Source organism: Anolis sagrei, chromosome 1 (assembly GCF_037176765.1).
Source record: "Anolis sagrei isolate rAnoSag1 chromosome 1, rAnoSag1.mat, whole genome shotgun sequence".
Taxonomy (NCBI): domain Eukaryota; kingdom Metazoa; phylum Chordata; class Lepidosauria; order Squamata; family Dactyloidae; genus Anolis; species Anolis sagrei.
In genome coordinates, this window is record NC_090021.1 from 205,849,453 (window position 1) to 205,863,681 (window position 14,229).

Sequence of the window (14,229 nt, forward strand, 5' to 3'; positions counted from 1 at the left end):
TAATTCTTCCTCCTCCTGCTGGTTTCATGCCTTTGGTATGCTCTAAAAAAGTAATCCACAGTAACACGTATGTTAATTTTGGTCTGCTGACAAGCAGGCTTTTCTTATTGCTGTGCTGGATTCTGGGTTCCCTTGGTCCTCCAGAAGATGCTGACAGAGAAACCATTAGTACCAACCTTTCTTCATTCAACAGAAGCAAAGCTTCAAGAGAGGTTTTACGAAGGGTACTAACATAAAAAATTCAACTTCCCACTTATACAAAAACATATGCAAGTATGTCCAAAGCAGCAACAAGATATGCTGAAAAAAATTGCTTGCTGCCTTGTGCTGATACCTTTAGGAAAAATTCTGGCACTTGAAGTGGACATTTGCAATATTTGGAACAAACGGAACAATTCCCAGGCAAAGTTTTTTTAAAAAAATGTTAGGTTAACTTGGTTATCTTTGAAATAAATAAGATTCACAATCCATTGGCTACTTTAACTGGATTTTAATCCAAATGAGTTCTGTGAGACTAAGGGCCCATCCACACAGCTCTACATCCTAGAATATCAAGGCAGAAAATCCCACATTATTTGAGTGTGGACTTGGATAACTCAGGTAAAAGCAGATATTGTGGGATTTCCTGCCTAAATATTCTATAATATTCTATAGGGTTTTATGGAAAGGCCCTAAAATCATGCTATATAGACTATATAATGAAAACTCAGATTTGCTATTGCGTATAGCCTAAATCTAATACTGGCCCTTACGTTTCCACCCACCTGTTCCATTACATTAAATACCTGCTTGTTACATTCAGGGTCAACCAATCACTTTAAAATGTTATGCATTTAGAAGTATTTACAAGTATTAGTCCATTTCTTTGGATTGCACATTACCTCATCTTTTGCCAAACCACAGGCTTTGTGTCACAAAAGAAGGTGGAGATCAGAAAGGAGAAGGAATACAAATCCAAAATTGGCAGCAAGTTCCACCTAATAAGCCCATCTTTTCATACATTGCATCAGCGAAGAATTATATTCGGCTGGATCGTAAGGTTTAAGGAGGTTTACATTCATTTCTCATCCCTTCTCACTAATGCCACCACCTGTATGTATGGAGCAACCCCCTACACACACACACACCTGTTCTTGAAGGTTGGAAGCACTTGTGGGATGGCAGAGATCTCAAGGTATTTTGAACAGGCAATTTTACACTCATGTACCTAAAGGAAAGTCCCAATGAACTTAATGGATATGGCTTTTGAGTGAATTAATGAAGTTACATTTGCCTTGTGAACATGAGAGCTAGTCTTTCTGAATGCATTTAAAGTTCATTTTAATGTTGAGTTTGCCTTTAAAAATAAAACATTTTGCTGCCTGGAACATTCTTGGCTTCATAGGTAAAAGTAAAAGTTTCCCCCTGACATTAAGTCTAGTCATGTCCGACTCTGGGAGGGTGGTGCTCATCTCCATCTCTAAGCAGGAGACCCAGTGTTGTCCGTAGACACCTCCAAGGTCATGTGGCCAGCATAACGCACCGTTAGCTTCCTGCCAGAGTAATACCTATTGATCTATTCACATTTGCATGTTTTGAACTGCTAGGTTGGCAGAAGCTGGGGCTAACACCCCACTTCCCAGATTCAAACTACTGACCTTTCAGTCAGCAAGTTCAGCAGCTCAGCGGTTTAACCTGCTGTGCTAGCAGGGGCTCTCATGGCCTCATAAATTATTGAAATATGAAATAAGATATGTCATTAGAGTAGAGAACTGACTGCCAAGATGCTTGTGGGAAAACAATTTCTCAGTTGTACTATGTTACCTAAGAGTTTCTGAGCCCACAATAAAATGCTACTGTTCAAGCCTTTGATGGATGAGAGCCAGGATTATGTCCTGTACCCTTGTGAACCTGCCCCATCATGTCTAATAAAAACCACAGAAGCAAATACATAGGGTAGTACTGAAATGCTATCATCCATGGATTAAATGTCACCCATCAGAAGAACAAGTTCCACCTTGCCCTCTGTGTCCTTAAAATCTGCTATAGGATAGACTTAGAGCACTGCAGAAAGGAGGATAGAAAAGGACATCATACTGCAGGAGTGAAACCTGCTCTACATAAAATGGGTATTTTGCACTATTCCTTCTGTGTGTAGACTTGGCTCCTTGGCTGTCATGCTGGCTGGGGGATTCTAAGAGCTGAATATCCAAAAACCATTTTTCTTCTAAGTTTTGTTTTGCATACACAAAAAGAGCATGTTTAGCCTAGACAACGTTCTGTTCCAAACTTAAGAACCACAAAAAGACTGTCACAAATCGTATGCCATATTTTTAAAACATCATTTATTTATAGAATGTACAAAATTTACATTAACAATTGGAAGCACTATTTACATGGGAACACATTGACCAGAGGATAGGTAAAAACAAACAAACAAACAACAGAAGGACAACCATCAGTGATTTTGCAGAAATTCGCCTTCAGATGATCATGCTCTTCCCAATTCTTTTTGAAAATGACATGGGAAGATAGGAGGAATAATTTCACACAGCCTAAAAGATCTACACTCACAGTGAAATGCAGATGCTGAAATATTTAGCACACCATCATGCTGGGATTGCAAATGTTCAAAGTTTCAGAAACGTGTTCCAACTCCACTGTCACTCACAGAGCAATATACAACTTTCCTGGACGATACTGTGTCAGGTTCAAAAACCACAGATTTTACAGACAGGACAATTCAGTCACTCTGATTGCACAAAGAGAAGCGTTAAACCACACGGATACCCAAGGCCTCCCAAGTATGTTATACATATGGCTAGGTCATGCAAACAAACACACCCACCACCTTTTCAGAGAGTTCACAAGGGATACAAGACATAGGAACAGACACCACAAACATTTTTTTTTCCTTAGTGATGATCTACACATTGAGAATTACTGCCACAATGAGACAACATGAAACAGCATCCCTATGATGACACATGTTCTTTGTATGGGTGGGCACACCTCTGGTTTGTGGGCCTAATCTGTCCTATTTGTTCCTTCCACCCCTCCTTTTAAGCTATCAGGGTGTGGAAAATGGATCTTGTTTGTCAGCTCCAACTAGTGATTCCCCTTTATGCTGTTCTTCCTTCTAACTGAGTGTAAGGTGAGTGGGACACTTTATGGTGGCCACTGTCACTCTGCATGTATATGTGCTCAGAGCACATAGGGGATTCTTCAGCATTGGTAATGCACCTCCCAATGCTTCTTCTCCTGACGGAAAGACCAACCACCACCAGGATCTTATAGGTGTGGAAGCTTTCCACTTGATTCAAGCCCACCCTTTGAGTGTCCAAATGCCATTTCTAGCTGCCTTAACAATGTGGTGAATCATGGGTATGTGAACATACTGTGTTGAGAACTCTTAAGACACCCAAAAACTTGTCCCTATTTTTATGTGGAGAAGGGGTAAGAGACTATCCAAATTATTGACACAATTATGATGCTATCCAAATTATTGACACACCTGTCTCGTTTTTGGCACCAGTAGTTACTTTGGTAAACTGAGTCATATATTAGGAATTGGCTCAGTAGTGCAGTTGGTGGAAGAGAGGAGAGAGATAATATTTTACTTGACATGAATGGTCATGCTGCCTGGGAGTTACTGTCATTCAAAATGTAACTTTCCCAAGCTCTGGGTGATGTTGTACCTTGCTGTTTGACGCCAGCATTACAGTGTTAATGCCACACTGAAAGTAATGTTGCATTTGCAGGCATGTATACCATTTCAAACCAGCAGTGGGGACTATGAAGATCCCCTGGTGTTGATGAACCATGAGTCCAAGCACTCCTCATCATTGCCAGAGTGGATGAGAGTTGCAGTCCAACAACATCAGAGGGCCACATAATTTTGTCTCCTCTAAATATTGAGATTACACTGAAACTATTTTGTGCACACGATACTATCAGACATGTTGTATATGAAATGAGATTGTATGAATTAAAATGCACATAGAACTATGCACTTTGAAAAATTCTGGTCATTAGAACATTTTGGTCTTTTTTGTTTTGTTGTTTCGTTTTGTTTAAAAAAGTACAAAAGAGCTTCACAGTTGTTCTGTGTAACAGCATTGCTTGCAAAAATGTGAAAAGGCAAAGTGAAGAAAGGTGCCTTTCCCATTGAAAACTAAGCTCTCCCCTCAAAAACTACAACCAGGGCTCAAGGGAATCGAGGTATACAGGAAGGAGGAGAGAACAGTAACAACTGGACAGAGGCAGACTGAACCCAATGTTCTACTTCCTCACTTAGCATCAATGGCTCCTTATTCTGATTATGTTAATTATGATAAAACTGAAGAACAAACAATGGTCACAACTAAAATTAATGTTGATGATTTTAATGGGCTTTCATGGCTAGGTTTAGCTGTAATCCCCTTTTTGCTCTGCCCCAACTTTACAGCATCAATTTCTGTTGTCACTTGGTAAAGTGCCAGCCCTATCGATCAATGCTAGCCAAAAAAGAACTCATATGATGCACTATAATATTACATGGCTGTATGCTGTATATAAAATTTGGCCTTGCACCCTTAAACTAGTGGTGTTCATTTGACTTTACTTCAAATTTATCAACCGTTTCTTTTTCCAGGACTTAAATTCTGAAAAGGTTGGAGATCATTTATCACAAAATATATACTACATGTCATACTTAACAGAAGCACTGTCAATCGTTGCCTCAGAACGACATGTCAACAATTCTGATTGCATCATACAAAAATAAATATTGTGATTTAGTAAGCAAAATAAACCATATTGTGTGCCCAAAGTATTACCTGAATTAATAAAACATTAAAACACATTTAAATTCAGTCAATTCCTTGTTGAAAATAAGAAAACTATCCATACAGGTTGTATATCCCTTCTCCAAAATGTTTGGAACCAGTTATGTTTTGGATGATTTTTTTTCAAATTTCAAAATACCATTATTTGCAGAAGCGTACATAATGAAATATCTTGGAGATGGAACTGAACACAAAATTCATTTATGTTTTATAAACACCTTACACATATAGCCTGAATCTGATTTTACACAGATTTTAAATAATATTGTGTATGAAACACACTTTGTGTTCACTGAACTATCAGAAAGCAACACGGTCACTTTCTCAACCACCCATGTGAAACCATGGGCCCTTCCACACAGCCCTATATCCCAGAATATCAAGGCAGAAAATCCCACAGTATCTGCTTTGAACTGGGTTATCCGAGTCCACACTCGGATAATGTGGAATTTTCTGCCTTGGTATTCTGAGATATAGGGATGTGTGGAATGGCTCCAAGGATATGGTTTCTGTTGTTAAGGAAAACTTAACTGTATTTCAGAATTTTGGACAAGGGATACTCAGCGTGTACTTATTTTTTCTAGCAGAAATTCTAATTATTCCAGAATCTTCATTGTGCCTCTTGGAGAATAGCTGTTCTTAAGAGTCACCGTGGTCTGATAATCCTATTATCACCCCAAAGTTTACAGTGTACACACAAGAAGCTTTTCCATTCATTTTCGGGCAAGTATAGCACCAGAAAAAATGTGGTGGTGTACATAAAAACTGACCCAAACATTAAACTGAATGGGGAAGCTTTCGTAAGCACCGCAAAACTAAGGGCCCTTCTACACAGCCCTATATCCCAGAATATCAAGGCAGAAAATCCCACAATATCTGCTTTGAACTGGGTTATCTGTGTCCACACTGTCATATACTCCAGTTCAAAGCAGATAATGTGGGATTTCATTCAGCTGTTTGGAAGGGACCTTGGACTGCATATGTGCAGCTCTCTTTCCACCCAGATTTGTTCTGAAGCTAATTCCAACACAATTAAAATTACTTCCAGGAAGTGCACCCAGGGTGGTGGCATCACTGTGCAATGTTACACATTTCTACACAAAAGTAAGAACCATCGAGTTCGAGGTTCTTACTATGAAGTAAGTGCACATAAGACTGCAGCTGAATTCTACTGAATTGATTAACTCAACTGGCAAAATCACCCTAATTTTTAAAATGCAAATACTTAAAGAAAAAACAAAACAACAGGTTGAGGAAACTATTGCATCTCCAGTTATAAATGTGGGAAATATATGCTCTAAGATGATACCAGCTCTGCTTAACTGTCCAAGACCAAATCTTTCTTCAAAGTTATATGCAAATTCATATTTAAGGGTATATGCCATTAATTAAAGCTCATAGGTTGGATCCAGATTCAATCTTTGGGAAGTAGAAGTATTGATTCAAATGGCTCTACTCTTAACTATAACCCAATTAGTTGCAACACAATACAATTAACCAACTAATATTTGTCCATGAATCCATTATGGGAGGATAACTTTTGGGGGAATTTCTGGTTTTTATTAAGTATTACTGTAAGTGTACAATTCCAAATAATTTTCTTTTACAAGAAGGCCATTTGTTGGAAATTGGGGAGAAGGGGAGAAGGATAAATATTTCATCTGATTTTTTTCAAGGACTACAAAAGGTTTCCTTCAGAGTAATAAACTTACAACTCACATCCCTTCCACCCTCCAGTGTCATTTTTTTTAAAAAAGAGACTGTTCAAAAACCATGGTTTTTGAACTAGCCAGTGCTAAAAAGAAAAGAAAAATGTAGAAATGCCATTAAAAATGTAAGGTATGAAATATATATTAAATTAAGATCATTTCTGTATGCATAAATATTTCCATCCTCAATCCTTGGTGTGTAACTGGCACTTTAGCCTTGAGACCTACGTAGCAAAGAGCAACAAGAGAAACAGCATCATTATGGATGCGCTTTGCAAATGTCTCTGTGTGTGATTGAGAGGCGTTGTCGTCGCAAAGATGGCATCACTTGCGTTTCTGGGCAACGGCAAGTTGCAGATGTTTCCTTCACAACAAGAAGTGCAGACCTGGAAAACAAAATGAAAAAAAAATCATGGTGAAAAGAGGCCATCCCACTCTCAGGACCAACCTTTGCTATCTATACATGATACACCAAGCATTGAAGCCAAGTTGCTGTTCACTTGATAAAGTGCTTTGGGAAGGGTGGGGCGGGGCATGAACACAGTCTACCAAAATCAATAATTTCACTGTAAAATTGAAGGAGACTGGTAACAAATTTAATACTCAGAGTGAAGCATGCTAGAATCCTATTATAAACCTCACCCAAGTGGGATTCCTTCTTTAAAAAAAAAAGAAAAGCTGAGATTAATGCTCACCCATAAGTGTGCATATGTAATGTACACTAGCATCTATGAGTGAAATATGATTTACTTATTATGGCTATTCCAATATTGCAGTTATAGATTTGTAACCTAGTGTTCTGTTGGGGGTGTTTTGAATGTGTTTTTCCTGCTTCTTGGCAGAATGGGGTTGGACTGGATGGCCCACAAGGTCTCTTCCAACTCTATGATTCAATGATTCTACTGCTCCATGCTCAACATGGCTTTGACCTCAAAGTGCATTATATGGTCAGTGTCAACTCACGTCAAGTTCACTTTATTCCAGTCAATGACGAGTTTGAGAGAAGAGGGATATAGTCCTGTACGAATATTTCTTTTTTTAATTTATTTACTATATTTATATCCCGCTCTTCTCAACCCCGAAGGGGACTCAAGACAGCTTACATCAGAGGCAAAATTCCATGCTTTAAACAATTCAACAATTAAATAACTTTTACTTAAAATTGAAATGAGGTTAAAAACAATTAAAACATAAACAATACCATTTACAGCTCTAAAATCACATTATCCACAATCAAGGTGGGACTGATCTAATATCACTGGGGAAAGAGTTCCATAGCTGAGGAGCCACCACTGACAAGGCCCTGTCTCTCATCCCCACCAACCACACCTGCGAAGGAGGTGGGACTGAGAGCAGGGCCTCTTCAGATGATCTCAATCTCTGAGATGTTAAGAGATTTAAGACTTTAAAATAAGTGTATCATTGTTAAGAAGGAGCCCCTGGTGGCACAGTGGGTTAAAGCGCTGAGCTGCTGAACTTGCTGACTGAAAGGTGCAGGTTCGAATCTGGGGAGAAATATGAGCTCCCGTTGTTAGCCCCAGCTTCTGCCAACCTAGCAGTTCGAAAGAAAGGAAATGTGAGTAGATCAATAGGTACCGCTACGGCAAGAAGGTAACGGCACTCCATGCAGCCATGCCAACCACATGACCTTGGAAGTCTCTACGGACAACGGCGGCTCTTAGAGATGAGCACCAACCCCCAGAGTTGGACACGACTGGACTTAATGTCAAGGGAAAACCTTTACTGTTACCTATCATTGTTAGAACATTAAGATAATTAACTTAAGAATCTAAGATAAGATAAGAGCCACATACAGGATTATATTAAAACCCAACAATATTTATGGAATTAAAGGGAAGGGATTCTAAAAGGGAGGGAACAGGGGTGCTCATGTGGCACGGGAAAAGGAAGTCCAGTCAAATGGAGGACAGAGCAACATCCATACTATAATTAATAATGCCAATTTTCTGCTAGTATGAAGTCCCATCTTGTACTAGTTTGTACTATCAGTCATAGACCGACAGATTTTAATTGCAGCTGTGCAGAACTTGGCAGCATTATAAGTTATAGCCAAGTTAGTGTCTGAAAGCAGCAGGGAGATGTAAAATGGTCAGTGTAGACCCATATAATGCAGTTTAACTGCATTGAACTATAGTATATTTGTACTTTATGTGTATTAGTTTACACCAGGGCCCCCCAAACTAAGCCCTGTGAGCCAGATGTGGCCCTCCAAGGTTCTTTTCCCAACTCCTGCTCTAAACTTTAGACATTGTGTCACTCTAAGACAGAAATGACTTGACTTGACTTTTTCAGCCCTAAAATTTGGACTTAGGGTTGTCCTAAGTCTGAAATGTCTTGAAGGCACAGAACAATAACAACAACAAAACAACAACAATCCTAACTGACTTGACTATCTTATCAGCCAAAAGCAGGCCCACACTTCCCACTGAAATACTGGTAAGTTTATGTTGGCTAAAATTGTTCTTCACTGTTCTTCATTTTAAATATGTTATTGTTCTTTCTTTTTTCTTTTTGCACTATAAATAAGATGTATGTAGTGTGCATATGAATTCATTCATAGCCCCCCCCCCCCCAAATTAAAGTCCAGCCCTCAACAGTCTGGGGGACTGTGAACCAGCCCTCAGCTTTACAACTTTGAGGACCTCTGGTTTACAATTATCTTATAATGCAGTTTCAAACTACATGATATGACATTGTAATCTTACTTCATGGTTGGTAATCTTACTTTATGGTTTGGACTTCCTCCCAGAAGTCCCAGCTAGCTTGTCCAATGGTTTGGAATTCTGGGAGCCAAAGTTCAGAACATCTGGAGGACCAAAGTTTGGGAATTCATATTCTAAGACTATGTAATTGCCTCCTAATTCCACTTTAAAAGTCAGCAGCCACTTATGACAATGAGAGGTATGACTTCTGTCACATTTTCTTGTGTTCCTTTTGCAGCCTTGTTTGTTGGCTGTGGAGGGAACATATCCTCTTTGCACTGTGAATGAAAGCTAAACAGACCTATTGCCAAATGTGGATGCTGGCTATTAAGGTGGGTTGGGCTGGGAAGAAGACAATACTTAATTACCCATACCTAAGTAAGAATATCAGCATATTTATATCCCACATTTTTTTTTCTGAGGAGCACATTGTCCTCTTCTGCATTTTAATCCTCACAAAAAAGAATATTCTGTGTTGCTGAAGGCCTTCATGGCCGGAATCACTGAGTTGCGGTGAGTTTTCCGGGCTGCGTGGCCATGTTCCAGAAGCATTCTCTCCTGACATTTTGCCCACATCTATGGCAGGCATCCTCAGAGGTTGAGGGGGTCTGTTGGAAACTAGGCAAGTGAGGTTTGTATATCTGTGAAATGTCCAGGGTGGGAGAAAGAATTCTTGTCTGTTTGATGCAAGTGTGAATATAGCAACTGGCCACCTTGAATAGCATTTAACGGCTTTGCAGCTTCAAAGCCTTGCTGATTGCTGTCTGGGGAAATCCTTCATTTGGATGTTTTAGCTGGCCTTGACTGATTCTTGTCTGGAATTTCCCTGCTTTTTGAGTGTTGCTCTTTACTGTCTTGATACAACCTCACTTGCCTAGTTTCCAACAGACCCCTCAACCTCTGAGGATGCCTGCCATAGATGTGGGCAAAACATCAGAAGATAATGCTTCTGGAACATGGCCATACAGTCCGGAAACTCACAGCAATCCAAGTATGATACAGTTTCAGTCATTGAGTGAGCTTCAAGGTTAGCGGGGATTTGAGTTCATATCCTCCCAGTCCCAGTCCAACATCCTAACTACTGTGCGACACTAGTTCTTGACTACTAATAGCCAGTAGGCCATTTGTTTCGTTGTGCACATCATCTAGGTATTGCAGTGTTAGAATTCGTAAAAAGTGGTTGGAAAAGAGCATAACACAATTAAAATAAATTACAAGCAAAGCTCTTTTAAATACAGATGAAAATGATCTTCCCCAAAGCATTAATGCGCACCATAAAAATGCCTGGCCATATTGCGTGTCTTTCATCTTGTACAGCTATCATTTTAATTCCAGAGGGAATGGCAGGAAAGTTTCCCTTTCACATGCTTCCATCCTAATTTATGTCCTCAACATCTCATTCAGGCATTTTCTGAAGTTTCTAAACCACAGGGGGAAAATGCCTTGTAAAATCCGCACTGATGTAAAGGCTCTGCCACAGATTTTCTTTAGCATGACAAATGGGCTGGAATTGCAGCTTACTTCCTCTCAGAGGTAGAGCTCTAGATCGGTTATTGCTCTCCAGGATCCCTGATTTCTCCTCTTTTCTCCCCTCCAGCTCTGCCTCCCACTATTTCTCCCGACTAGGTCACCTTTTCCTCTGTTTGCATGAACACAGCAAAGGGTTTTTTCTTTTTATCCCATGAAGCACATGTGAAAAATCCACAAACTGGCACCCTGGTTGTGTCCTTAGCTACACTGTTCATAGCTTCTGTGCAGTTTCTTCAGCAATGATAGGCAACTGTGGCCATTCAGATATTTTAGGATAGCAATTCCAGTAATCCATCCCTGTAGGCTCTGCCAAATGGGGCTGATGGGAGCTTGTGACCAAAGGTATCTGGAGGGCACTGCTCCACAAAGGCCATACAAACTTATTGCTAAGAATTAAGAATTACATGGATAAAATTCCAGTATCACAGTATCAGTATCAGTTCAGTATCCACAGATTTGGCATCCACAGATTTAACTATCCATGGCTTGAAAGTATTTTTCAAAAGCCTAAAAAGCCTAGATTTTGCTAGTTTATATAAGGGATACCATTTTACAATGCCATTTTATATGATGGGTCTCGAGCATGGATACCAAAATCCATGGGAAGTCATAGAACCAAACTCCAGTGGATACTCAAGACCCCTGTACTATCTCTCCCCTCCATCATCTACATTACAGGCTAGGAAAGGAGAGGCTTAAGCAGGTAGTTCCGTATGCCCATGTTTCTCGGACTGGTGGGCTCCATTTGCCACAGAGTAAGTCGCCTTAGAAACTGAGCAAACTTCCATTGGCAAGTTATAATGTCCTAGTCAGGACCTACACACTGAGAATTTTCTCCCCTTCCTAAAGTAGGTAATTCATTGATGCAATCTCACTTCCAGCCTCAAGTGGAAGACATAACCCCCTGGAAACTGTCACCATGCCTGATATAACCTTTTATATATAAGCCAGAGTGATTTATGGAAAGGCCAATCCAAATAGTCAAAACATTACAGGATTTACAGAAGATTTAAAGCAAAGTATTAAAGGCACCAGATCTCATTTGATCTTGGAAGCTAAGCAGTACCAGCCCTGGTTGATGCTTGGATGGGAGATCACCAAACAATACCAGATGTTGAAGGCTATACTTCAGAAGAAGGAACTGGCAAGTCCTCCTCTGAGTATTCCTTGACTATCGAAACCCTATGAAATTCATAGGGTCACCATAAGGTGATAGGCGGCTCAAAGGCATGCATACCCATAAACTAAGGGTTTACAATAAGCCTCTTGCCGTTTCCTTGTGAGGTTTGACTTGAGCCTTCAAACATGATTTTGAGACCAATTTATATGGTGCACACCCAGAGACTTATACATAGAATTGAAAGTATTCCTGAAATCCCTGGAATTTTTTTTGGCTGGCAGGCTTGGCAATACAGTCAAGGTTTGGTAGCATGATGAAATCATGAGTCAGAAAAGACCATCAATGCACTCAGTTCTAACTGCCCTGCCCAGTGCATGGAGGCAGTAATTCACCTTGATATATATGTATAAGATCTATGAGTAATGAAGCAAGCTGGATAATGTCTAAACTGGAAGCCGTGCAACAAATCCTTGGAAAGTTTTTATGATTGGGTTTTAAATTAATCCATTTTATATGAGTTGTTTCCAAATGGTAGCTTGCTACCCATAACTATTGGTAGCAGGAACACCACAAATAATGAAGAAATAGAATATCAGGTGTTAACTTGTAAATGTTGATTTCGTCTGACCTTCAACTGGGCCATCTGGTATATGGTTAACATAGGAGAGGATAGGCTACAGCAATTTCAGTGTTGGCCAGGGCACTGTGTTATCAAGGTTCAAATCCCTACTCAGCCATGGAAACCCACTGGATAACCTTGGGCAAGCAATGGTAAACACCCTCTGAACAAATCTTGCCATAAAACCCCATGATAGTTAACCTTAGGGTCGCCATAAGTCATAAATGACTTGAGTGCATGCAGCAAGAACAAATACTCCTTTCTCGAATAAATCTATATTGCATGGTGCCAACATTTATCATATATTTTCCCCACCTCAAAGAATTCCTTTATTTAATGATTAATAGCTAGAATGTTTCAGTATGCAAGGCAAAGTAGAAGAAGGAAACAATGGTAAATAAATGGCAACATCACAGTTGTGTGTAGCAACTTCAATTATTGTGTAAAAAGAAAGAAAAAGAATGACTGCTTGTTTGCATCGATGAACACAAACCCACCGTGCTTCTTACCCTGAGCCCTTTATGCTGGAGATCTATGCATCCTGTAGCCAAACAATCCTCCAATGGCACACATCGCTTGGTTACCGATACACTTTTTCCATTGGCTTCCAGTGTATGCTGGGTATAGCAGTATCGTGTCACTAAAAAAAAACAGAGAGACATACTTCTGTTGACTGATATTCATGCTGTAATTAGCTTGATGGAAAATATGAGAGCTCAGATGAATTTAAGTCAATTTCTTAGATTATGTTCAAAATAGTAAACCTCCTCTAGCTTTCTCCCAAACCTAGTTGTCATTGCTATACTGTGAGGATGCCTATTAAAGTTAATCCTGTGCTCCAAAAAAATATTTAATTTTTCCTGTCATAAACCTACTATCAATCTATTTGCATAAAGCTGAACTTGTGTGTGTGTGTGTGTGTGTGTGTGTGCGTCAGAAGCGACTTCAAGTCACGTCTGGTATGAGAGAATTGGTTGTCTGCAAGGACATTGCTCAGGGGAACATCCAAATGTTTTACAATCCCATGGGAGGCTTCTCTCATGTCCCCGCATGGGAGGCTGGAACTGACAGATGGGAGCTCATCCCTCTCCCCGGATTCGAACCACCAACCTTCTGCCAGCACAAGGGTTTAACCCATTGCACCAGCAGGGGCTCCAGCTGAATGTTAATACAGTGTGAATGAAATGTTTGTTCCTTTCCCCAAAATCCTTTAATTTCTCCCTCCCCCTCTTGCTTATAAAATCAAACACATAAAAAGTTATTTTATTAAGCCTTTTGCAGCAGCTCCTCCTTTTTCTTAAATCCCACTGAAACTCTGTCTATACCAGTGGTTCTCAACCTGTGGGTACACGGGTGCTTTGGCTTACAACTCCCAGAAATCCCAGCCAGTTTACCAGCTGTTAGGTTATCTGGGAGTCGAAGGCCAAAACATCTGGGGACCCACAGGTTGAGAACCACTGGTCTATACCAAGTCTCCAATTGCCCATATAGCAGATGCAATGTGGGCAACTGAGGACTATGTCTAGAGTTACACAATCCATAGATAGAAAATGAAACTTCCCTACACCACAAATTGTATAGTCCATCCTAAGTCTTCATTTCTATCTTAATATTTGAGCATGAAAGAGGAATCTTGAGATTTCCAGGAGAACATCTACTTCTAGCAGTTCTCCCTTCCTCTCTATGGGCCCTTCCACACAGCCCTATATCTCAGAATAGCAAG

At 40.0% G+C, this 14,229-nt stretch overlaps 1 protein-coding gene across 2 annotated transcripts in view; it reads right to left on the reverse strand.

The window, feature by feature from the left end:
- Positions 1–2,302: 2,302 nt before the first annotated feature.
- Positions 2,303–14,229, reverse strand: part of LYPD6 (LY6/PLAUR domain containing 6) — a 90,247-nt gene continuing 78,320 nt past the window's right edge. For both annotated transcript variants that reach the window (XM_060776540.2, XM_060776551.2), the window contains exons 4-5: positions 13,016–13,146; positions 2,303–6,900 (exon numbers count right to left, since the gene is read on the reverse strand). In XM_060776540.2, the coding sequence (XP_060632523.2) occupies positions 6,739–6,900; positions 13,016–13,146 (293 nt within the window). In that variant the 3' untranslated portion in view covers positions 2,303–6,738. The remainder of the gene's footprint in view (positions 6,901–13,015; positions 13,147–14,229) is intronic.